This window comes from Copadichromis virginalis, linkage group LG15, assembly GCF_057382275.1.
Source record: "Copadichromis virginalis isolate Kocher_CV1m ecotype Utaka linkage group LG15, C_Virginalis_male_GT1.1, whole genome shotgun sequence".
In the NCBI taxonomy this organism is placed as follows: Eukaryota; Metazoa; Chordata; class Actinopteri; order Cichliformes; family Cichlidae; genus Copadichromis; species Copadichromis virginalis.
In genome coordinates, this window is record NC_140632.1 from 11919247 (window position 1) to 11943551 (window position 24305).

The window sequence follows — 24305 nt, forward strand, 5'->3', positions numbered from 1 at the left end:
AAGCATTTTATACTCAAGTGCATCCACATAAGGAAGCAATTAAAAGATACTGAACACAAATTCGTATGTTCTGAACATAATGGAAGAAAACTATTTGATAAATGACAAATTGCTGGCCAATCAGCTTCAAAGCCTGAAAACTTACTTGTAATTGCTCCTCCAGGGCAGCAGTGGCACTCTCACCGCTATTCTCATCCACCACAACCACCATGTGTGTTAAAGAATTGACCTTTACTTGCTCCGCCTCCAAGTCATTCTGGAGTTCCTGTGCAGGAACACAAACAACGAATTCAGTCATATGTTGCAATTAACTAAGCAGGCAGAGAAGCTACTCAGCCTTATCGTGACTCATGAAAGATTACAATCAAACGGGAAGGAGTGATCACAAGACCAGCCTGTTTTAGAGCAAGAGCTGCATGCATGCACTGGCACTTTTTTGGCATTTTACTTGACACTGTCAACAATGAAGCATTTACCCATGCAAAAGTGTTTTAATATTAAGTGTTAACGGTAAACTGTCCTCACTTTGTGTTGCTCTATCTGTTCTTTATAGGCCTCCATGTCCTTTGCTGCTGGCTGTGTCTCTATCCTCCTGATTCGCTCCTCTGTCTGTGTCAGCCAGTCAGAAAGCTGCTGCAGCTGCTGCTGCTGAAGATCCATCAGGACTTCATGGAGCCTGGAGAGAAAGAAAGCGAAGGCAGAAGGGCAGTAAAGTGAGCACATAAAGGTAGAAAGGATATGTAAGCCATAAATTTCATAAACTTTAGGACTAAGATTTAACTGCAACAACACAGGAAGACAAACGCTGTGGCTAAAAAAGCTCAGGGTCAACAAATGTAGCGTACATCATGAACACAACTTGTGTGCAGTTTGTGTGTGTGTGTCGTAAACCTTGATGACACAAGCTGAGAGTGCAAATCGTAAGACCTTGGGTGGCTCAACGCTCAGCATGTGTCATGTCTGGCAACTTGCACCCCTGTCCATTCTTTACAGCACAAACTGATGGCTTGATAACACTGCACACTAGACCATAAAATGTTCAGGTTTATAGTCATATTTGTCCTGAAATAGAAATGTCCTTTACCTGTTTCTGAGATGAATCAGTAAGGGACATTTAAACAACTCCAGAAGACCAATTCAGGTATGTCTCTGTTTACCTGGCCTGACGGTCCATGCTTTCCACTCTAAGAGCCTCCCAGCGGGCATTGAGGAGGGTCATCTGTTCCTGGATTTCATCTTCTTCCTCATCTGTTAGGTTGCCTTGAGCAATCAGTTGGTTACCCGCTTGCAGCACATAACCCACACTGCTCTGACGCGCTGTCAGTTTCATCATAAATGTCTTGAAAGGAAAGAGTAGTAAGTGGTTACAATTTTAAACAATAAACAGAAAAATCTCTGTCTATGAAACAGTTTGCATCCTGGGAACATGAACACGCAGCACTCATAATAAGGCCTTTATAATCTGAGCCTGTTTGTTAGCACTTGGCAGACACATGCTAACATCTGGATGCGCTTCTGTCATTAGGTTTAATGTTAATAATGCCCTGCAGAAGTACTGAGCAGTACCGTAGCACCCTCATATTTAAGTGCTGCTGTAGCAACAACACAAAGCGTGAGCACAAATCGAGGGGTGGGCTGTCAATTAGCAAACCAAAGCCATCCAAAACAAAAAGAAGCGTAAAAGGTTTGAAGAAGAAATGCAAAAGCTAATGTTTGGTTGTTTTTATTTCATTGTAGCTGTGGAGAAGCCAGTGAACTGAGATGCTGTCCATTACAGGGAGCTCTCTGGATGAGTAAGCATTTTCAACTGCGCCTCTAACGCCTTTGTTTTTTGACTAAGCTTTACTGGCGAAACTGGAGTAAGTCAGGGAAACAAGGCCGAAACAAACTGGATTGATTTTTGTAGACTTTCTGAAAAGCCTGGCTGTTAACGCAGCTTTCAATCCTGTTGCTTTCTGTCTCCATAGCAGATTTCAGCTTTGACCTGGATTCCAGGCATTCAACTTCACAAATATTCACAGTTCAGCCGAGGGAATCCAGCCAAAGCCCCTTTACACACATGCACCGAGAGAGACGATGTAACTAAGCCTTGTCGAGCAAGGAAGTAAGCTGTGGGCCAGGGCACCATGGAGTGCAGTGTGTCACTGTTAGCCATGGAATTCCTGCCATTCTCAACATGTTAAAGGCATGCACTGCTGTTTGTGGGAGGCCTCTGTCTGTGGGATACTTTTCTCAGTCTCTCTGGAGAGCGACAGCCTAAATGTGTCACCAGTTATTGTAAAATTGATGCTCCTGAATGTGACGTCTCAGTCCAATCCATTTTTGTTTTTTTACTGTTTCAGAACTGACAAATGAATTCCAAAAAGAAAATAACAGCACTGTTGTGTCTTCTTACCTCATGTGTGTGAAACTGCTCTTTCACTTCTTCCACATCGTCCGAGACGTCGTCCTGACCCTGTAGATCATCCTCAGCCATCAGCAGCCAAGTCAGAACCTCCTCTAGCGTAGTCTGGTAGGTGTCAAGGTCCCCCTCCAGCAGGCCGCCCTTCATCTCACCCTCTGTCTCCGTCATGGTGCTGGGGGTCTCGGGCCGAGGACTGCTGCCTGCCTCCTCTGTCTGTACAGTCTAAGAAACATTAGGCAAGGTTTGACCAAGTTATAAACAAGATCATTACTTAATAAGTAGGAAAATAATACTGAAAGCAGTACAACACTTGATTGAAAGAACTGGCTTATATTTTGTAAGTATACAGGCCAAAGTGTACAGTAAAAATAAAAAGGAAGGTTTTTTTGTTTTTTTAATTTCCCAATGTGCCACATTCATAAGACCAAGACGCCTATGAAACATAACAAGTCGAAGCAAGACTTTGGTTTGTCTTCTGTGCTCATCTGCACACATCAGCTGGCAAGTTTTAAAATAGACCCAGACATCTAGAAGGGGGTTGTGCTGCTCTTGAGCACGCAGTGCGACCTGCCCTGTTCAGCAAAGGGGGAAAAAAAAGAAAGACTGCAAGCCAATTATGGGATGGTGGGAAGTGGGCAGGTCAAATCTTATTTTGGGAACAGCATTAAGTCTGAAACAGCATTAACCAAGATAAAGTTGGATGTGCAGTGCAGAAGGACTGGGAAAATTACATTAAGTCTACACTTTAAAAGAAGAAGCAGCAGTCTCCATCAACTTTACCAACCTTTATCAAACTGAACCATCACTAAAAAAAAACCTACACTTCAACAAAATCAACACCTTTATAACCGACTGCACAGACAAAACTATTCCAGGCTTCTAGTTTTGTAAAGAAACGGCTCAAAGGTGCTCAACAAATCTGAATGAAGCTGAACTCCAGATAAAATCTCCACAATGGCAGTGAAAGATGGCAGAAATGGTAATGGGTGTGCAGTAACAAATCAAACAGACTTTTGTTTTCCAGGCTGAAATTATACAGTGGTAATGCCTGTGCAACAAACTCAGGAAAGGTCACCTGCTGAAAATATTCAATGACCTTTTGGATATTTTTGGAATAAGTGACAAAAGAACTGTAAGCCCTTATGTTACGTCAATGAGGGCTGGCAAAGAAGGGCGACAGGGAGAGAAATAAAGAGGAGAGAGAGTGAGAGAGAAGGGAAAACTGCAGCCTTGCTGCATTTATTGAGTTGAATGGCTGTAAAATAGCTGTGGTCTGGCTCAACAGAACACTTTATTATCACTACATGATTTGCTCAACTGTCTATGCATTCATCGCGTTTACAGTTGTAGCCGCAGAGCATGTAATTCGCTACCACACACCAGCAGCTCTCTAATTATCAATGATATTACAAAAGGAAGGCGATCGTGGGAGGATCTCTCAGTATGTTTCAAAGTATCATCAATACCGAAAACTACTCTCATAACAAATACGATTAAAATTATGAATGTAAAAGAAAAGTGGGAAACCATATTGAAGTTATGAAATACAAAGAGCCCTTTATTTTAACTACACTCAGTCTCCCAGCAGCAACAGTATTACACATTGGTTCCTATGCAGAGAGGAAGCGAGCCAGGAAAGTAAACCCTTTGTTGGACCAATCAGAACACTATTTTAAAAAAAGACTGTTCCAGGACTCATTCCAGGGGCGTGTGAAGTATGTGCCCATGGGCAATAAAACAACCTAAGAGGTGGTTTGGGGGTTTTCTGACTTTTGACCAAAAAACAAAAAACCCTCTTAAATGAGAGATGCCCCAGAGCTATATGTGATTGACCAATCCAGCAAGCTGGGAGGGGATGAAAAGCTAACAAGACAAAAATGCATACTTAACTTTTAATTAATGTCAGCAAACTCCTTTTCAAAACACAAAGATTAAAAACTAATAATAATAATTATAATAATAAAGTACCTGGAGTTGTCAAATCACAGTTAACAGGATAAAGCAAATTATAAACAGATTCCAATCACTAGTTTGTGAAATGCTGAAGAAAAACTACTGAATTCACGGTGACACTGCACTGCACTGCACCCCGACTTTAATGTTGTAACAACCTTTTCCTTTTCTCTCAGCTATCTGCACTCCCATTCTCACCAATTTACTCCCCTATTTCCTTCCATCCTTTTACAGCTCTGCGCTTCCACCATCCAGCTCGGCCTGTTGGATAATGTCAGAGGGGTGAGTCATGGCTCTGCTCCCCATTTCTCTGCGCTTGCTGCGCCTTTCATGAGCGGTGCCGGAGAGAATGAAGGAGGCCGCTTTATCAGAGTGACTCACTGTATCTGGCAACATACAATAAGACACTATTCCTTATGACAATATTCCTCATGCTTGCACGTAGCAACATCTGCTGCCTTCAAACTAAACATGATGATCAGAAATGGAGCACAGCAGCAAAGCAAAAGCTGGAGCTGTTCAGTTTTTGCAACTCAAGATTTTCAGTTGTTTTTAAAAAAAAAAAAAAAAAAAAAAAAGGAGCTGGACTATCATTCCTGCATTCATAGAAAAGAAAAAAAAGATAACAGTTGTTTATATCATCATAGTTCATCAAGGTTCAGACAGGCAACGTCTGGAGATAATATAGCAATAACCAGCTACTTTGAAGCACCTTCAGGGATTCTTGTTTTATGATCATAAGATAAAACAAGGAGGTAAATTCCTTCTCTGTAGACTGACGTGAGGTCAAAGAAACAGTGAATGGTACTAGCTTACTTAAACACAAAGATCCACCATCTCTGAGCCACTCAGAAAGTTCTTGCTCTTAAAGAGGGCTTCTTTTTTTCCCCTCTCCGCTGTGCCAAGTGCTCAAAGAGATTTGTTGATTTGCTGGGCTTCGCCCTCTAAAGTTGTAGCATCTTAATAATATTAATTGCCTTGAGGGACCGCTGATGTGAACGGGTGCTACATAATTGAAGCTGTTTGACTGAAATGCATGCAGGGCCCGTTTCTGAAACTGAATCTGGTTTGAGTTTTGATTTTGCTAAACTCCAAATTTACATTCTTTGAAACTTATGAGTGTTTTGCTCTGAAAAATACTTTCTCAATTTCTTTTTATGTTTAGGTCAAACCTGACATGTCCAACACCTCTGCCCTAAACCTAATAGCTTGTCTTGCACCTTCCTGTTCCTACATGTCACGACAGCTCTACTCTAGATTTTACCTGGGCACCGAGTCCTGGACCTGAGTCTTCTGACTCCACTTTATATTTGCGTGGGAGGGTCTCCACTTCTTTGATGGCCTCCATGCTCACGTCTTTAGGCAGCACGGCAAAAAGCGATGTTATATACATGAGGATGGACTTCTTATCTGGTACTTGCACTGCCACGTCTGTGAATGATAAAGAGAGCAAGACGGCGTTAGGGAGAGGGATTTAAGGCAGAAAGATCAGAGATACAAACTGTGCGTGACAGGCAGGAGGGAGAGAGTGGAGAGAGAAAGAGGGGAGGATACAGAGGTGAAAATTGCATGAGTAGAACAGAAGCGTGGCGCAATAGCCGTTAAGGGTGACAGAAGGAGATTAGATGGGAAGGACGGTGAGAGAGACAAACAAAATGCCAGGTTAAGACAAGATGTACTAATTAAATATGCTTTCAGTACAGGTCAGGAGTGACTGCTCCTCAGTCATGACATAAAAACAGGCGTCTGACTTGGACAGCTCAAGCAAGTAAGTAAGGGTCCAGCTTGTTACAGATGTTCAGCCAAAGCAACATCAAGATCCTTCTTCACTCTGAGCTTATCCAACTGCTGGCAGGACATGAAGGGAAGGTTTGTGAATGCAGACTGTATTTTACTATGTGGGAATTTTGGCCAGTAAGATTTATGTCAATCCATAACCAGGTGCTATAAAAAGCAGATGCAGGTGCCAATTCTTAGACTTACATCTAAAAACATTCCTATAATATTTACCTGAGTCACAAATGTGCTCAGAATAGCTCGGAACAACAGTACCTTCAGGATCCAGCAGCTTCTCAATACCCAGCTGGTCTTTGGCGAAAGTGAAGGCGTGGTCCAGTCTCTGCACAGGGTTCATCGTGACCACCTTATCCCAGCTAAAAGCGTCTGGCCTGAAGTCACACACAGAACCGCACCAACACAGTTTTATATCATGGCTACTTTATACATCAGAAACTACAAACGTGCAGAAGCAGTGAAGAGCCTAGTGGCACAACTTCATCTGCTTTAAAGGTCAGAAGAGGTCAGAACTTGAGCAACACTTGAAGTAGAATGATGCAGACGAAATCCAAAACCTGAAGCCAGGTGCTGCTGACGTTTTCATCTTTTGAAAGCGCACACATGTTCAGAAACATATGCATTCTTCTGAGTGCGACATTGTTTTTTTTACCATTTCCCCCATAAAGACAACATTTGATGACCTCCCCTTTACCCGTAGTGATACGTTTTGAAACCTCAGTACATATCAATAAAGACGAGGTTTTATGACGATTAGAGTCGTTTCTGGGTTTTCCAAGGGTAGCTGCACACCCTGAGACAATTCAAAACTCGTTCTCTGTTTGCCAGGGGTAAAGATTTGATTTATTTTTTTGATAGTACATTGATTTTCTATACACCTAATGTAGAAACTAGCTCATAGATATCTGAAACATTTACAAACCCTGTGTATAGGCAAAGGTCTTCCCTGATCTGTGCATTGAGGCCAGCCGTGTGTGGAATGTCTTTAAACCCTAGCCCAAGGTCTAAACCAACACTGGACTGTATGTGTGTGTGTTCATGTCACTAGTAAGAACAAGGGGTTACAAGAAAGGGGGAAACACCCCAGACAATTCTTTCCCTCTTTCTTTTACGCACACACACACGCACACACATGCAAACAGTGACATGGCAGGTGTAAACGAACACGCTAAGCAGTATCAACACACCCTGCAGGCGCTGACCTATCAACCTGATCTTCACCCACATGTACAGCTTGGGTATCCTCACAGCATCTCTCTCTCTCTCTCTCATATACATGCACAAAAAAGGTCCTAAACTTTTTTTTTTAATGTCCTTGATTTCTTCACAACTTTGTATCTAAAGGGTACATGCCATACTACGTTAACTTCAACAGTAAATTCACCTCACAGCAACACATACTACAACAGAAGGCTGCTGCACGCTTGCAAGTGTGGAAAACAATGCAATCACGCAAAAATTGGTCATCAATATAATTTAGACTTAATGTAACAAAACACAATTGCATGACCTGGACTTGCAGGCTTTTACCTACGATGAGTATTATATATGTATATAATGTTCGTTTTGAGAATAAAGCTGAGATCTGGGGATTAAAGTTGTCATTTCAAGTCAGGCAACTGCCACAGCTGCTATACTCTTTACAAAATGCTTTGTGAAGTTGAGTTACAACATGAGACAACTTTATCAGCGATCTTATTGCGTCTTGTGATACAACATACATCCTCTCTGCAGCACAAGGCTGTGACCATCAGTATCTGTGCTGACTCCTCCAAGTCTGCGTGTTTCTTTTTACTTTATTCTTAAAACGAACAGCTACATATTTTTTTTCTTAATGTGGTCCCAATGCTCCTTTGTTTGTACCAGTCAGGTAATAGCAGTATGTCCACACTTATTGCTAAAGTACCTGCTGAGCGTCCCCTTATTCCTCACCTGAAGTGGTGAAGTATGCCGTTTAGAGCTAGGCCATCCACCCAGCTGGTGGTGAAATTCAACACATTGATTTGCGGGTAAGAGCGGGTGCACTGTCGTACCCAACTCAGTAAGAGCTTTTCACTGTTGGTCTGCTGTAGGTTGGACATAACATCCTTCATGACGTCTTTCACCTAAAGAGAGACATGTACATTGAAAGAGGAGTTTTAATGTGGATGATTAATGAAGAGCAAAAACCTGTACGCCCACATTTTGATACAAAACAGTAGTTTCTATATTCTGGCTGAATAGATCACTTCTCCTTGTATTGAAAGTCAGCAGAATCATTGTATTGATTCTCTTATTAGCAGGTGGGCACATTGAATAGGAGCATCAGCAATGAAAACCTCTTTCTCAATAACTCTATGCACATTAAATTAGCCATATTTTTTTATCCTAAAAGGATAAGGATTCCTGTAGTTATAAAATATAATGCAGTTAATAAAACCGACACCATGTCTAACACCCAAACAAAGACAAAAAAAATGCACGTGGCATCTGTTACATTAACTAACAATAATGAAAGTAATGAAAAACAAATGTTGAAAAAAAAAAAATGGTAAGGTTCAAACCTTATGAAAGAACCTCATGAGCCGTTTTACGCCAGCAGGTTGAGCACACAAAGCACTGGATGATATACATGTTTACATGCATACACGCATGTGTGAACATCAATACTGATTTTCCATCATCTGTTTTTTTGATCCCAGGGTTAGCAAACAGAAGTGTGTATGTGTGTGCGTGCACCCTGCTCACCTGCCAATGAAGGATAATACTCCAGATGAGGCCCAAGGTCAGCTTGTGGTTCCCATCCACAATATCTGTCCCTCCTATGTTTACCAGATCCACCTGAAAGGAGGACAGACCAAGTTGTTAAAAATATCACAAGCAACCAAATAAACATTTGTGATTTCTACTTTCTGAGCTTGCAGGTTATTAACGTTCAAATATATGGAAATGTGTTCTTATGGGGAACATATTAATCCTAAAAATTGAAGCTATTGCTCTGAAATACTTCTACTGAGTGACTTGAAGAAATTAATCAGCTTTCCCAAAGATATCTGTGGGACCATAAAAAGCTTGCTGCGAGTCGTTATGCTCAGTAACACTCGGCAGAACCTTTAAACACACTTGCTGAGTAAAACCAGAGGAGCTCTCCTTTGAAATGGGATTCGAGTTTTCTTATGCAGCTGAGTAATATTACTTTACATCTTAATGAGCCATCAGTGTTAAAGCTGAACACTTCCACCCAGTCAACTGTCTCCACAAAGCAGATTATGCCACCCTAATTACAGCCTCCCAGTGGTGAAGTGAGGTCTGCAGGTTCATCAGACATGTATCATATGAACTAAGGCCAAGTGTGAACTGATTATATATAAATATTGTGGAGAGGATCAAGGCACAGGGTGGAACATGAGGTCATGTGTCTGGTCAAGTTATGAAGTGTCCTTTCTTGTTCTATGCAGAGCTGGCCTCTGACCCATCTAGTACCAATTAGCCTCATGCTGCCACACCATTACTTCTCCACATCATGAAACAAAGCCTCACATATGCATCAGAGCAGACACGCACAAATACAGTCATCACCCACTCCAAAACTCGCAGTATTGTCTCCTGAAGTACCCTCCATCCGAAAAATAATAATAATAATAATAACATGAACTGACTAAATCCAATTGCAGAGTTGTGTCTTCCATGGGAAAATTTTTAATTGTTTTCAAATATGTTTCCACTGTTCAGGCTTGTGGAAACTTTGGCCAGTTGACACTTATTTTGCCTCTTGCAAGAGTGAAAGCAGCAGGATTTGCATGCAAACTTCAGTCTCTGCTGCTTCCCATGAGTCTGCCCTGCCCCTTATCTCCCACTGCTGAGGTCAAGGCATTATGACCAACTGTTGTACACAGAAAGTAGGAGGAGGGATGATGAAATGAAGCAGCGAAGGAGGCAGAAGGACAAAGAAAAATACACAAGAAAATGACTTGTGTATGAAATGAATTCAGAGGCCACAGGAGATTAAGGAGTTTTGTATAATTAGAGGAAGAGTTACTGGTTTGAATCAAAAACAGTGCAACCATGACTGTAAATGTGCAGTGTGGACATAGGGTTTGGGAGTTTCTACTTCAACAAAATACAACATGACATCATTTCACAGTTTAATATAGCTCCTTATTTCTGATTATCTTATGAGGCTGAAATGAAACAGACTCTTCTTTAACGGCACGTGGCAGAAAATGACAAATGCACAACAGTTTTGCCACCAAACAGGAAGTACTCACATTGTTTTGATGTAGGACTTGAAGTACTTTGTTGACGTTGTTCAGAGAGTGCACTCTGGTGGAACCTCGCTCTTTGCTCTGAGGAAGAGGAAATGCAGCATAAATCAGCTGACACGTTCACGGTTCACCAGCCAATCAAGGCTAAAAATCATGCAAGTCAACAGTTTTGGCTCTCGTTTCCTGTAACTCATTTATTCAAATGAGTTTCTGCGGGTTAATAAATAAATAAATATATTCTCATTTGCGAACAAGTCACCTTGACGACTTGTTCCCCAACTTCAAGCCAAAGCTTGGGGGTTAAATGTAGATAAGGTATGCCATCACTCCACACAGTGTTTCACACCATACATTATCACAGCTATTACGCTCTCAGCAGCGTCCACAAGAACTTATGGAAAGAATGGCTCGGTGAATGGCTGCCAACTGCTAATCCCTTTTAAGTCTTCACATACGTCAACCACTCATTAGCACCCAATTATAGAATTAGTATTCTGGTATCAGTGAAAAAGCCTTTGTGCACATGTGTGTGCCAACATATATGGCACAAAGACAGTTGGCACTCAATATACGGCTGCAGGTGTTAGAAATATGATATGCTGCTGAAGGGTGGTACAGAAAAAAAGAAAAAGAAAGAAAAGAAAACAGTAAAATTAAAATTGCATATACAAGCACAAAGCCAGTCATAGAGGACATGCATATCTTTAGTCTCCTTTCCCATAGTACTTCTTTATCCATTATGCCAACCTCTTTTTGAATAAAGTTTTAGGTGAGTAAAGTGATAGTTTGCTGAAAGCTGCAGAAATTCAAATAACATAACATGTATTTACCAAAATTAAATAAGAAATAACATAAGCGTAAAATACGTGTTTTAATTTAGGAAGCAAAAGCCAAGCACGGCACTCCAGAGTGGCTCAGATGTTTACATTAGATTTAACCTGTGTGTTTACATCACATCGTGCATGTGCTTGTACTGGCATGACTTTCACTTAAGAGGAGGAGGAAAGGGGGGAAAAGAAACAAAACAAAACACTGCACTACTATAATTTGACTGCATGCACTGCCAAACCTTTCATGAGCATTTCTGCGGCTTGAACGTGCCTCCTTGAAATCAAATCTCGAACTTCATGCATTCAAACAGCAAACTTTTTTAAAATGTCAAATTTGAATAAAAACAACAACAACAAAAAAAAAAGTCTCACGAATGTTAATGTACGTATACAAAAACCCACCAGGACACTGCCAGTGAGACCCTCCAGAAGGTCCAGCAGCTTCCTCCCGTCTCTCAAATCGGTGAACATGTCTTTGATGGGCGTCTTCCCTGTCTGGAAACATCACAATTTCTGCATTAGATTTATCATAAGACTGGATTAGAACAGTCAATACCAGTGATAAGAGGCCCTGAGTGTGGCTGTAGCTTTGGAGAGACAGGCATTTACATTTAATTCAAACACTTCAAGCGTCACTGAGAATAACCTCACATGTCACAGTGTTATGCAGAAAGAAGAAGAGAAAGTTTGGCACATTGTAACAACCAGTGTTAAAAGGCACAGACAGTCAACAAATCTGAAACTATCCAAATGAAACAAGTGTAAGAATGAAACTCAAAGTATTTAGGAGAAAACAGTGTGAGGACAGTAATTAGCTCAGGTAGGCCAACTAGAAAAAAAAAATAAAAAATCAGCCAAAAATATTTAATATCATTCTCTGATTGTTGTTTTATAAGAATAAAAAATATATACAAGGACCACACACATAGACTATTAACGCTCTGACATAAACGAAAAGACATTAACATTAACCTTTTTTAATTTATTATTTAGTTTTTAGCTTAAGAAATAATAGAAACAATAGTATGGCAGCGCTGGTATCATGGATGGGTCTTGAGGTCACTGTGCCCCCTGAGCTTTAGTCTAATGATGCAGCTTGGTAATGAAAAGGTTAAACACCCACTTCGCTGATAAGTCGCTGCAGCTCAAGTTCAAGTTAATTATTCAGTTAACAGTTGTTTAGAAGACTAACTCTGGAGCAGGTCTATGCAGGTCAGACTGTGGGAAGTACCCCTCATGTCTCTTTAGCACAAGAAAGATGTCATCCATCAGTTTGTGCAGCTGCACTGTATGGAAAAAAAAAAATACTGGGCCACACCTGTTAATCTTCAGTCTCATTGATGTATAAAATCAAGCACCTAGACATCCAGTCTATCTTTAAAAACTTTTGTGCAAGAATGGTCATTTAAAGAGCTCACTGCATTTGAGTGTAGTACTGTAACAGGAAGTCAACATTACTCGGCTCACTGTGAAATTTTTCTCTCCCAGATATTCCACGATCAACTGGAAGTGGTATTATTGCAAAGAGGAAGTGTTTAGGAACCACACAGCAACACGGACAACGTAAATTTACAGAGTGGGATTGCTGAGTGCTTAGTCACATAGTACGAAAAAGATGCAAATGCTCTGCTGACTCACTAACTGCAGATTTAACATTTTACAACATTATTAGGCAGATGAAGATATTTTTGTACTATGAGGAAAAAAGGAGAGTGCTTGACATCCATTTGAAAATGTTTGGCTCTAATGTTTCACATTACCTTGGAGAATTGTGCATTTATCCATTTGGTGAACGTTTTCTTCTGCACTGCGTCGTGCTCATCTGTGCAGGAAAAGAACAAAGAAGAAGAATTGATTGTCAAGAACATGAACAGGTGGATCAAAAGTGACGTCAGGTACAGTCAGCCTTTTAAAAGAAGCAGCGAACATTGTTACAACTTGATGTCCATTTCCACCTGGTTTTCCAGGGAGCGACTTGATCTCGGCACAAATTAACTTACACTGATGAGGTAAATGGTAATTACAGCCTGAGGCTTTTTGACTTAAAAGCATCCCGATCAATGTGGCTGGAACATCAGAAAATTACCAGAACAAAATGAGGGGTATTTTAAACGTGCGTACCAAATGTCAACAGGTGCACGGTGTGACAAGTAAAGCCAACAAACCTTTTTGCACATGTGCGCACACCCTTGTCCATTTATAATGTTCCCCTGAATCCAACTGTACAAATATTTCACATTCTCTTCCCACTTGACTCCCTCCCTTCCTGCGCCTCCTTTATTCTCTCCAACATGGCTCTCTAATAAGGCCTCATTGTGTGACAGGCAGAGGGTCAGCTGCTTTGATGTGCCAGGGCGATGGCTGGCTCCTGTAATGGATCAGAGTAGCTCGCACAAAGCCTTGGACTTCTCTTGAGAATTGATTTCAGTTTTACTTAGGCTTCTTTCTAATGTGCCGTTTCTATGAACTCTAAAATAACTAATCCATTGCGTTCTCAGTCAATTTCAGTGTAACCACCAAGGAAACGGGTAAAAAGACGTATTCACATCTGCCTCAAAACACTCTGGCTGAGGTCTTGATCAGACTGTAATCTAAGGTTAGGAAAGCTGTTAAAGTGCCTTATGTGTGTGGGGGTCAGGTCAACAGCAGCTGTGCAAAGCACCATGAAGTGAACAAAAGGTTAACATCACCAGCCTCAGCACTGGTTGGCTTCTCTGTTTGGGATGTGTAGAGTGTGTGTAGCGGCTGGCTGGGTGACAAACTGCATAAAAACAAGTGCATGGTAAGAGTAGAGTAGAAACAGGTGAACAGGTGACGGGACTGGATAAACAGTGGTAGCAGAGAGGGTTTCTCCTCTGACTTTCCCCAAATCAGTGATCTAAAAGACCTTAAAGACCAAATACATAAGGGCAGATGAGGGAAATGGACAATAGTTTTATAATATACATTTCTTCAGAAATGCCACAGGAAAGGACGAGGTAGCAAGAGACTAGTAAGCGTATGAGGAAACAGGCAACTGGCTAGGTTAGATTTTGAGGTGGGGACCAAACCAGAAGAGGCTTGTTGCCTAGACTGGTATACGCTTGAACTTTGCTATCTTTGTGTCATTGCCTTTAGTGCATCGAATCACAGACTGCTATAGAAACACCTCCCGAGTGTTGGTTGAACCCTCTTCCATATAAATTTGAGGCAGGGAAAAAAAAAAAAACGCTTGGGGTTTCTTTACTTTTTTGTATTATTCTTAAAGAAAAGACAGCTGATGGAAGGGTTTAATGAAGATGATGACAGAAAAAGGATACATGAGACAAAGAAGGTTTCATGTTGAAAAACAAAATGACAAAATGGTTGGCAAAGACCACGAGCCATAACACGGCACCCAGTAACAGATGATGATCAATTACAGTAGATAACTTACAGGTGGTTAAACATGTTCTGACAAGGAGAACAGACAAGGAAAGGGATGAAAGAAAAAAATAGGTGGACCACCAGACAAAAACAATGGTGGGGGGGGCAAGCAGAGTGGGCCAAAAATACTAGAGAAAGGCAGCCAAAAGGGGAGGAATCACTGGCAAGAACATTGAGAAAATAGCTCACAAGGAGCAAAGACAGGTATGCTTTCAACACAATATCAATTTTCCTTTTATAAAAAGGCCCATGCACAGGCCTCCTGTTCTTACAGCGTTATTGGCACCCTGTAGAGGCCCCTGGGGAGAGGGTCCCTTGGGGTTCAGGTCTCCTAGGCTCTCTACCTTACCATCTTCATAGGACAATACACTCGATTCATACACAATGCTCCCCCTCAATCTGTCTGCTGCTCCTACTCGCTGCAGCACAGGAATGCATCGCTGCAGGATAGATCAAAGTAGGCAGCAGGCTGTGTGTGTGAGAAAGTGTGTTCAAGAGTGTGTTTGTATGAGCAACACAAGAAAAAGCAATTTAATAAAAAAGGGGAGTATGCACAAGTTTACAACTTTACATTACACATGTACACCGATGCCAGTTTTCTCATTTGTAGCTAGTCACAGCATCACATACACAATTCAGCTACAGTCCTATTTGTGCAAGGCAGGTATTATGCTTGATTGTGGACACAAACATTCCTTTTACACTCTTCTAGTGTCCCCGAAGCACACGTGCACACTCAGTGTGTTGCAATGTACAGCTTGTGCAACAACTCTTGCAATGACATCTTGTTTAGGTCATTTAAAAATTGTACTTTTATTTTTATATTTTGTTTAATTGGGCCAGAGCCATAAGTGTTTGCTCTAATCAGCTGGGAGGCTTCAAGTTTAAGCTTCGCTTCATTGTAAGTTGATGTGATACGAACATCCAGTGTGACAAAAATAATTCAGCACAAATTCTTGTATCTGTTAAGGAGCTGAATTTAAAACCTGCTATTACAAACATGACTGTTTAATCCAGTCTTTAAGTGATGACGTGATGGAGGCATAAACATTAAAGACTTATGTTCTACATATGGTGCTTTCTATTGACAATACACCAACAATAGCATAGAATAGACATGCTAGACATAGAATAAATAGAATAAATATACAATATTGACTTTTTGTTACGCTTTAAATAATCTGCTTAACACATCAGTCAAATCTTTTGCACTTTCTCTTGTTGCTCAGTGAGTAACCGACCCTTTTATCCATCAATGAATCAAGCTTTTACTAGGGCTGTAAAGACTCATTGAGTAAATTGAATAACTAATGAAAAAACCACAACGCAAATATTTTTGCTTTGATGCTTCATTAACCCATGACTCTGCAGCACTCAGCTGTCACTATGCAAGTATTTTAGCGTGGCTAGTTTACGTCTACACACAGCAAAAAGCAAAGAGGCCGAGCTGTTTTCACGACTGTGAGCTCAGGTGGAGTGAATAAACATTTCTTCTAGTGTTCAAAACAGCAGCGCTTGTCACTGTAATCACCATAAAAAAAGTTTACTGGGAAAAAGCTAGTGAGCGTCCTTAATCAAATCAAACCACCTGTTCAGCAAGCTCCAGTGTCAAGGAAAAACAAACATTGTAGCTGCTCCCATCAACCGCTGTTGGTTTTACACTGAAAAATGTACAAAAAGCCGCAGAAGTTTAAAATAGAAGCGCATGTGGGCAGATGAACTGGTAACTTAGTCAAATATCGTGTTTAAATCACGCAGCTTGCTAAAAGCTGACAGCAGCCGTCCCACTTTCTATTGCAGTGATACCTGCAGCAAGCAGGGGTGAGTCTAAAAGTGGGACATGGGGTGTACTAGACCCTATTTAGCTCAAAGCTTTAGTAACATTATTTATCAGATTTAGATTAAAGGAATATATAAATAAATTATTATGATAATTAAATTATAATATTTTATTGCAGGCCAGTAAAACTCTTACCTGAGGCAGTTAGGTTGGACACTGATTTATTATTAACATTAATTATTAACATCTACACCATCAGAACGTGCATTTCTGCAGCAGGAAATTTCGCATCAAATTAAAGCTCAGAGAATGCTCATATGCACCTTTAAAGGTTTACACACTTCAATATGCACATAAACACACCAAAGCTTCCTGCTAATGTAGGAAAGCCTTCAAAGAAGACAGCGCAAAGCCTCGTTTTAGGTTCTATTTAAACATCGTTTTATATGCCATTACTGCATTTGTGATTACTTTTTTAATGCACTTATGTTTGCGCTTAAAAACTACTTTTAAATTTAGCATCCAAATATAGTTTTTAAACTATTAAAACACTGAAATTTCTCAAATAGAAACTGATTAGCTTATTTTTAACATTTTTATTATTGTTTATTAATGTGACACAATTATTTCTTGTTTCAGTATCTTTTACCAGGTCCTCGTCCAATCAGTTTGGAAACTTTCACTTCACTTATTCATGTAATCTGCTTTGACACATTCTATCAACCAAATGAGGAGAAGTAAATATACAGCACAAGCACAGTGAAGAAAGGAATTACATGCACATTCCTTCACGGAGAAAAATATTCCAGCCTTGCCAAACAGTCAACATACGTCTAATAACTGAGTCATACATAAACACATCAGTCTAAGTCTGTATATGCTTTGCACAGACAGTACTGTTATATAGTATTGAGAAACAAGTGATTGTTTTGTTTTTGTTTGTTTGTTTGTTTTTGTTTTTGTTTTTTTTTGGGGGGGGGGGGGGGGGGGGGGTTGCCAGCAGTCAAAAAATGAAGTAATGATTACATCAGGAGGAGTAATCTCGAGTTCAGCAGAGTGATCCAACTCATACTCTCAACACATGGTATGCATGGGTGTGCACCCACACCACAGCTTAAGACCAAAGTGTTGTGTTTCATCCTGTTTGCAGAATGACAACAACCAAGGTGATAAATTCTAAAAAAACTCAAACCCACTTTACAGTTCACACCTATTTCTGTCCAGAGTAACAACTTTGTTACAATTACAGTAGGAATTCTTGAGTTATGTTCAAAGCATGTTTCATGAAGTCAGTGACCTTTGATGCACAAATTCTAATCAGTTCACTCTTTGAACCTGATGTGATAACACAAGTTTATTTTTCCTGAAATTTGGCCAAGATCCATCAAGCTGCCAAACTGCAATCATTTCCCTAACTGCTGGATAACAGCACGTTAATTAAAGTTTAAACAGTGCTGACAAACCTGAGAAAAAGAATCACAAACACACCTGAAAAACATAATATAACATAAATGTTCAAGGAGCAAAAGAAGAAGGAAAAAGATTAACAGAAGCACACGTTTCTCAAAGCAGCCAGCTGGGAACACAAGAGCAGACACATAAAATATACAGCCCCGGTCTCCCCCTCGCTCTCACAGGTGGAGAGAGCCTGTGACCGCAAAGTAGAGAAAACGGGGAAAACTATGTGGAAAGCACTGAGGTGAGAAATCAAACAAACCATCAGGGTTTCCACGACAGCACCACACAGTAAACACACGGGAGCTCGGAGCTTTTCCAAACAGAGATATTTACAAAGTTTGCCACACCAGTGAGCAGCTGTTACCTCTAACTAATTCATACCCAGCAGCTAAAATCTTAGCCCAAGGTTTTCCCAGTTCGCCGTTTCAGCGAACGGCTTAAAATGCATGTTCGACCGATGAATGAGCACGGCTAACACGTCAACAATACAGCTCCTGCATTAGCTGAAGTGTCTGGAAAGGTAAATGAAAGAAAAACAACAAACTAGCATGAGTGTGGCTACACCAAAAATAATGAGACTGAATGCGTGCCTTTCTCAGGTCATTGGTGAAGCATTAAACTGAGCTCTTGGCTTGGCTGCTACACAGCTCACAAAAAAAAAAAAAAAAAAAAAAAAAAAAGCATCACATGCTGAACTTCACCTTGATGGCTCCTTGGAAGAAGCCTTGGCTACGGACTGTCCTGTCAGGAGAGCACCACCCACGGTTGAATGAAAGGCGCTAATCCGTATACAGGAAATACACACAATCCTACAACAATCACGCTCATACAAGGATACTGCTCAGTCTGACTCAAAGTGTGCTGGCAGACGTGTATTACTTTGAATCTGTAGGTTTAGAGGAATGAATAGAATTCCTATAATTTCCTATGCATTCCTCCTCCCTACCCCACTAGTCACTTGTCTAAGCTTGCCCCAGCCCATACAGCTTTGTTGACACTCTACCCTTGCCAAGATCTGGGAATTTGCAAGGAAAACACTCATAACGTCCAAATGGATTAACCCATATCCCCACTTACATTCTTCAAAACACCCCCATGGTCTGCAGAGGTGCGTGTAATTAGGGCTGAGCAGAAACAGTGAGGTGAGAGGGCACGGGGCTTTGGGGAAGTCAGGCCAGGGTGACGAATTTTGTTCAACAAGCCGGATCACCCCACACACGGCAGAGATTTAACAAGAGCAGTGTAAATCGCCTGTGCTGCTTGTAAAAGTGAGGGAAAGAGAAAAAATATAATAAATGCAGTGAAGGAATGTGAAGGAACTCGAACTGGTTTTAACTCCATATGCCCAATTTACAACAGTCCAAATATAGCTTGTATTTTTCTATGCTTGTTCAGATATGTTCAGTTTTTCAGTAGAAATAAAAAGAAATGTCGAAAAACTGACCTTTGGTAAACCCCACCAGTATCTTTGGTGCATTTAACAAAGTGCATGAGAGAAGAAAAACAGAAAAAAGACAGTTTGAGAAAACAAAATCTCTCGTTTCATGGCACACTCTCCTTTTAATCCAGCCACCCCATATCTTGCGCCTACACCTTGATCAGATTGCAAGAACACTAAAAATATGCACGATTTAAAACCAAGGTCCTAGCTGCCACCAAACTACAAGCGCGCACACCTGTCAAAAGTTCCTACCTCTAAGACTGAGTCCATGCTGAGCCATCTTTTACCAGAGGCCACCGTAATGCTCAACATAAGAACCAACAGAAGTCAAGTAAAGAGCCGGAGGAGATAGTCCAAGAGTATCTGCGCAAAGAAGAATTCGATATTCCTGCCTCCCTCTTCTTGTCTCTCCCATGTGTCTGTCACTCCTTGACCACAGAGAGAGGAACAGATCGCAAGAATGCAGCAACAGAGAGAAAAAGGAGAGGGGAGGGAAACAGGGACGCTGTCAGGGAAAGGGAAAGTGGTTGGAGCAGAGCGAAACAGGACAGGGCAAGCCAAGGGTAGGGAGTCATGATGCATCGTGTGATAGGGGGCGAACACAGATGAACGCTGTTCGGCACCATTCCAGCATGCGATGGGACAGAATGCAAGTTTGAGGAAAACAAAGGCAAAAATCGGCATGTCAGACAGAGATTGGCACACAAACATAGATGCAACACGGGATTATGGAGTAGGCGATGCGGTGGGGCAGAGGCGTTGACTTTCCTATCTGCATTTGCTGGAAGTCTACACAACTCAAACTAAGGTTGGAAAGGAATTCACAACCAACTTTAACACAACACAGAGGAGCTGGAGTGAAAGAAATGTAAACGCTTAACTCAATTATGTGTAAATGTTGGCAATCTTTACTCCAGTTTTATCAAGAGGTGGTGCAAGCTCTGCAGTGCAATTTGCAGAGCTTCGTGTAGTTACTTTTTCAGTAGAGTATGAGTGTTTTGTGGATGTGACAAAATGAGACATCACACTCTCTTCCATTGTGCAGATAAATCACAACACGACTGCTGAGCAGCAGTCTTCTGCTGCGTGATGGTTGACTGGCTAGATAAGGAGCCATAAAACCCAGGGATGATCAACTATCTCATTCACACAAATAAAAAGTATGCACATCACGACTAAAATATGACAGAAAGAGAGAAGTTGTATAAAAATCACAAGGAGGAAAAGAAAAAGAATCGATCAATTGATCAAAGTCATGGGTAACGTTCACAATTACGCTCCTTCGGCTATGAAAAACAGAATCAATGCCGGTGTGTTTAGTCTGCTTTTTAGGTTAATCAAGACAAGCTTACCTAAATCGAGGCTACTTTCATGCTTTCCTTTTCTTCTGAAAAAGTTACGCTTTCTCCACGACATCCATTTACCCAAATTCATGACAGCAATACAGACCTTACAAATATATACACACACACAATGGAGAAAAAGAAAAAGGAAAACAAGTAATCCGGAACAGGAAGACAAGGTAGTGGCAGCAGCGTTAGTGGTGGGAGAGTGAGTGAGTGAGAGAACAAGAAAAAAAGAGAAAGAGGAAGTGGAGGTGTGACAGCATTCATCGATGACGCTGGGTGGGTTTATGTGGGGTGCCGGGTCGGGCACTCTGTCACGACATACAAATGTTCGCACACACAAGGCTGAGAAAAAACCACGAGTGAGAAAAACAGATCGTTAATTAAATAATTAATAGGTAAGTGAAAGGTTAGAGAGGTGTGTGTGTGTGTGTTGTACGCTTTGTGAAATCAGTTGATTCTCGCCTGCAAACACGATACTGCTGGAAACAACAGCTCTAATTCAAATAACCGCGACCCAGAATGAGCGTGCCTTAGCAGAACGGTTTAGGGTTAGGACAGCCACCTCTTTTGCCTTTGGTTTACATCAAAGTGAAGCAATCAGTGTCCCTGACTCTCAGAAAAACAGAACTGTTACAGCAGACTGAGTTAAAACTGAGACGTGGGTCCTGACATTCACCGAGGGTCTCAGCCGGGGCAGTGGAGCAGGGAACAGGGAAAAAGCCAGAGTCCATTTGCCCATTGATATATTTAGTCAATGAGGGCCAACTGAACAAACAGCTCTATTCCCACACAGAGAGAGTGAAAAAAAAAAGAAAAAAAAAAGAGTAAGAGAGAGAAATGAGAGGGAGGGCAGAGGGTGAGGGCAAAAGAGAAAGTATATTTTCCTGTGTTTTGTTTTTTGCTTTCCTTTCCTTAACAAAGAGGAAGTAGAAGAGGTGATTCCAGCTTGGTGACCAGCTTCCAGAGTCTGACTGAATTAAATCCACTTCCTTCCACAGGGAGCTGCGGCAGCTGGTCTGGTCACAACTCAGAGGAATGAAATGGTTCGGGTCAGGCTGGCTTTGGCAGTGAGTGAAGGAAGCAGACACCAAAAGGAACTTTCCACTAGGGTGCGTCAGTCAGAGACAGGCGTCCTCCCCCTGTCAGTCCATCCTTACACACCGTCCCCAGAGCATCATCAAGCTGCTTCACTGAAGCCATGCAAAAATGCCCCCCTCCCCCCTTAAATATGCACATAAACATCTCTCTCACGCTTTATATCCAAATATCACTTCTGACTAGAGACTGGAAGACATGAATGAAACCCTTTCATTCCACGTCTCACCACAAACAGTCCTAAGTTTACATGACAATCAAAGTTGATGGTTTCCTGGATGTCTGGTATTTGAGCTTCAGTAATTATTAGACAGAAAATTACTTATAAAACTTAATATAATTAACTCTTGCCATATATTAAGTCTAAATGTGTATGTGAACATAAAAGTCAAAAATGGCAAGTGAGACATAAAGTTAGATATGCAAAACATGCGTACATGCAGTTTTCCCTGGCTCAGCATCATAGCTAACACTAGAACTCCTTTCAATTATGAATAATACAAAGGACCTTATGAAATCTATATGCACAGAGATGAGACCGCCCATCAGCGATTCATCTACACACATCACCCTCTGGCATGGACAGTGCAGTCGCTCTGCAGCTTAATGCACAACTGTCACCCCAGTATTTTTACATTTACAGTAATCACACTAATAGATGTACAACCTTCTCAAATGATCTCAGAAGAATGCACACAAAGCATAAATCAATATAAACATCATATTTGGTGTTTCACACACAGTTTTGGAGGATTTCATGGACATGACATTGAGTTAACCACATCAAAGTGAGGTGAAAAGACATATTCATGCTTAATATCATGAAACGGTAACCCAGCTGTGCATTAATCCTGCCACCTGCCACATTCTGGCGTCATCCTGCATTTCAGCTGCTGCAGCCTACAGTGTCACCAGCGTACAGTGCAGCCCTCCGCTCTGCACTCCGGGGGTAGATAATCACAGGAAGACAGCAAAATGCTGATTGGATTTTATTTTGAGATTCAATTTAGCTTATATCCATAGTGTTGTGACTCACTGGCAAGAACAACAACACTGATTTAAATGTTTTCTATAAAGGAGAAGTACAAGTACTGCACTGTGTAAAGAGAAATGAAAGAAGGGTAAGAGTCGAGGTATGTTATAATCATTCCTTATTTATTAGGGGTGGGGGAAAAAATCAATACTGTGTAGTATCGTGATATTTTGTTTGCTAATAATGTATCGATACAGGGACAGCAGAAATCGATATTTTGTTACAAAAACATTTTCGTGGACTGGAACTGACTTCAGAGCATGTTGATCCTTTTTCTGAGCAAGAATCCTGACATTCCTTCACTGTCCAAATGTGTTTAACTTTTTTTTTGGCAGCAATAAACATGACAATTTACTTATTTATTACTTATTTTAATTTAAGACATGTTTTATCTTAATTAAGCTTAAAACTTTTTTATTTAATGTAAAATTATATTTTGTTTTAATTTACTTTCAAATTCTTCAGTTGCTGAATGGGCTGCATAGTTTTCATAAATTGCATAGTTCAGAATAGCTATAATTGTACCAGATGGTTGCATTCAGTTAAGTTGGACTAGACTGTAATACAAACCGTTCAGTTTGTATTACAGTCTAGTCCAACAATGTTTTGCCAGGTTCGCTTGTCTCCAAAATGTCTGTACACGTGGGTCAGACACAGACAGACTGAGACTACCTGATTGTGGCTGAGAAGTCCCATGTTAGCCAACTGCCTTGTCAAACTGGATTCTGAAACTATGGATTCTGAAACTATACAATCATTGAGCATGCAGTTCAGACAGATCACAAAATAAGCTCAACCAACAGCCATTCTCCGCTGACAGAAAATCCCCAAAAGAGACCTTCCGACTCTGCTGTCACTCTTTGATGTTGATGTGTTGCAGGAGTTAGGTGATGAAATGGTGCAATTAACTTTGTGTTTGTTTCCTCCAGCCTCCCTTCCTGATATTCCACATTGATTTCAGGTTTGTGAGCCTCTCCTGTCACGTGGCTTCTCTGGCTTTTTCTCTCTCTTTTAACCACAAACAGGTTCTTCTTTAACAATAATGTCTGTGTGATCGTTATATCTCAACACAACATCGCACATCATACACCAAGTTAAAATTGAATAACTAGGAAATCCAAACCTTTTACATGTTGGACCTTCACTTAAATCCACTCAAGTAGATTCCTTTGTTTACATCCTAGAACTTCATCAGCTCATTAGCACATGTATCATTGTAGTCAGTCCTTTCCATCTCTATTGAGCCTCTCTATGCAACGCTGGAAAAACAAAGTGGGTTGTTATGGATCTATGCTAGTTGCCAAATAACCATGCCACAACTTTATATAACATTTTTAGCATGATAACTAAATAGATCTGTATCATTTTATGCACCAAACAACAAAAATATTTAGTACTGTAGCAAGAAAGTAGGAGTGATGCGATAGGTCAGAATGTAGAATAGACAACATAGATTGTAGCTGTAATGAGCTTAGGACAAGGGGTAAGAAAGGAGGAATGAAATGGGAAGTGCCTGCAG

General features: G+C 40.8%; 1 protein-coding gene across 3 annotated transcripts in view; it reads right to left on the minus strand.

Moving 5' to 3' along the window:
* Positions 1-24305, minus strand: part of utrn (utrophin) — a 201381-nt gene that overhangs the window by 167928 nt on the left and 9148 nt on the right. For all 3 annotated transcript variants that reach the window (XM_085431917.1, XM_085431918.1, XM_085431915.1), the window contains exons 3-13: positions 12986-13047; positions 11628-11720; positions 10399-10476; positions 8879-8971; positions 8084-8256; positions 6410-6525; positions 5622-5788; positions 2396-2626; positions 1158-1339; positions 526-676; positions 146-265 (exon numbers count right to left, since the gene is read on the minus strand). In XM_085431917.1, the coding sequence (XP_085288043.1) occupies positions 146-265; positions 526-676; positions 1158-1339; positions 2396-2626; positions 5622-5788; positions 6410-6525; positions 8084-8256; positions 8879-8971; positions 10399-10476; positions 11628-11720; positions 12986-13047 (1466 nt within the window). The remainder of the gene's footprint in view (positions 1-145; positions 266-525; positions 677-1157; positions 1340-2395; positions 2627-5621; positions 5789-6409; positions 6526-8083; positions 8257-8878; positions 8972-10398; positions 10477-11627; positions 11721-12985; positions 13048-24305) is intronic.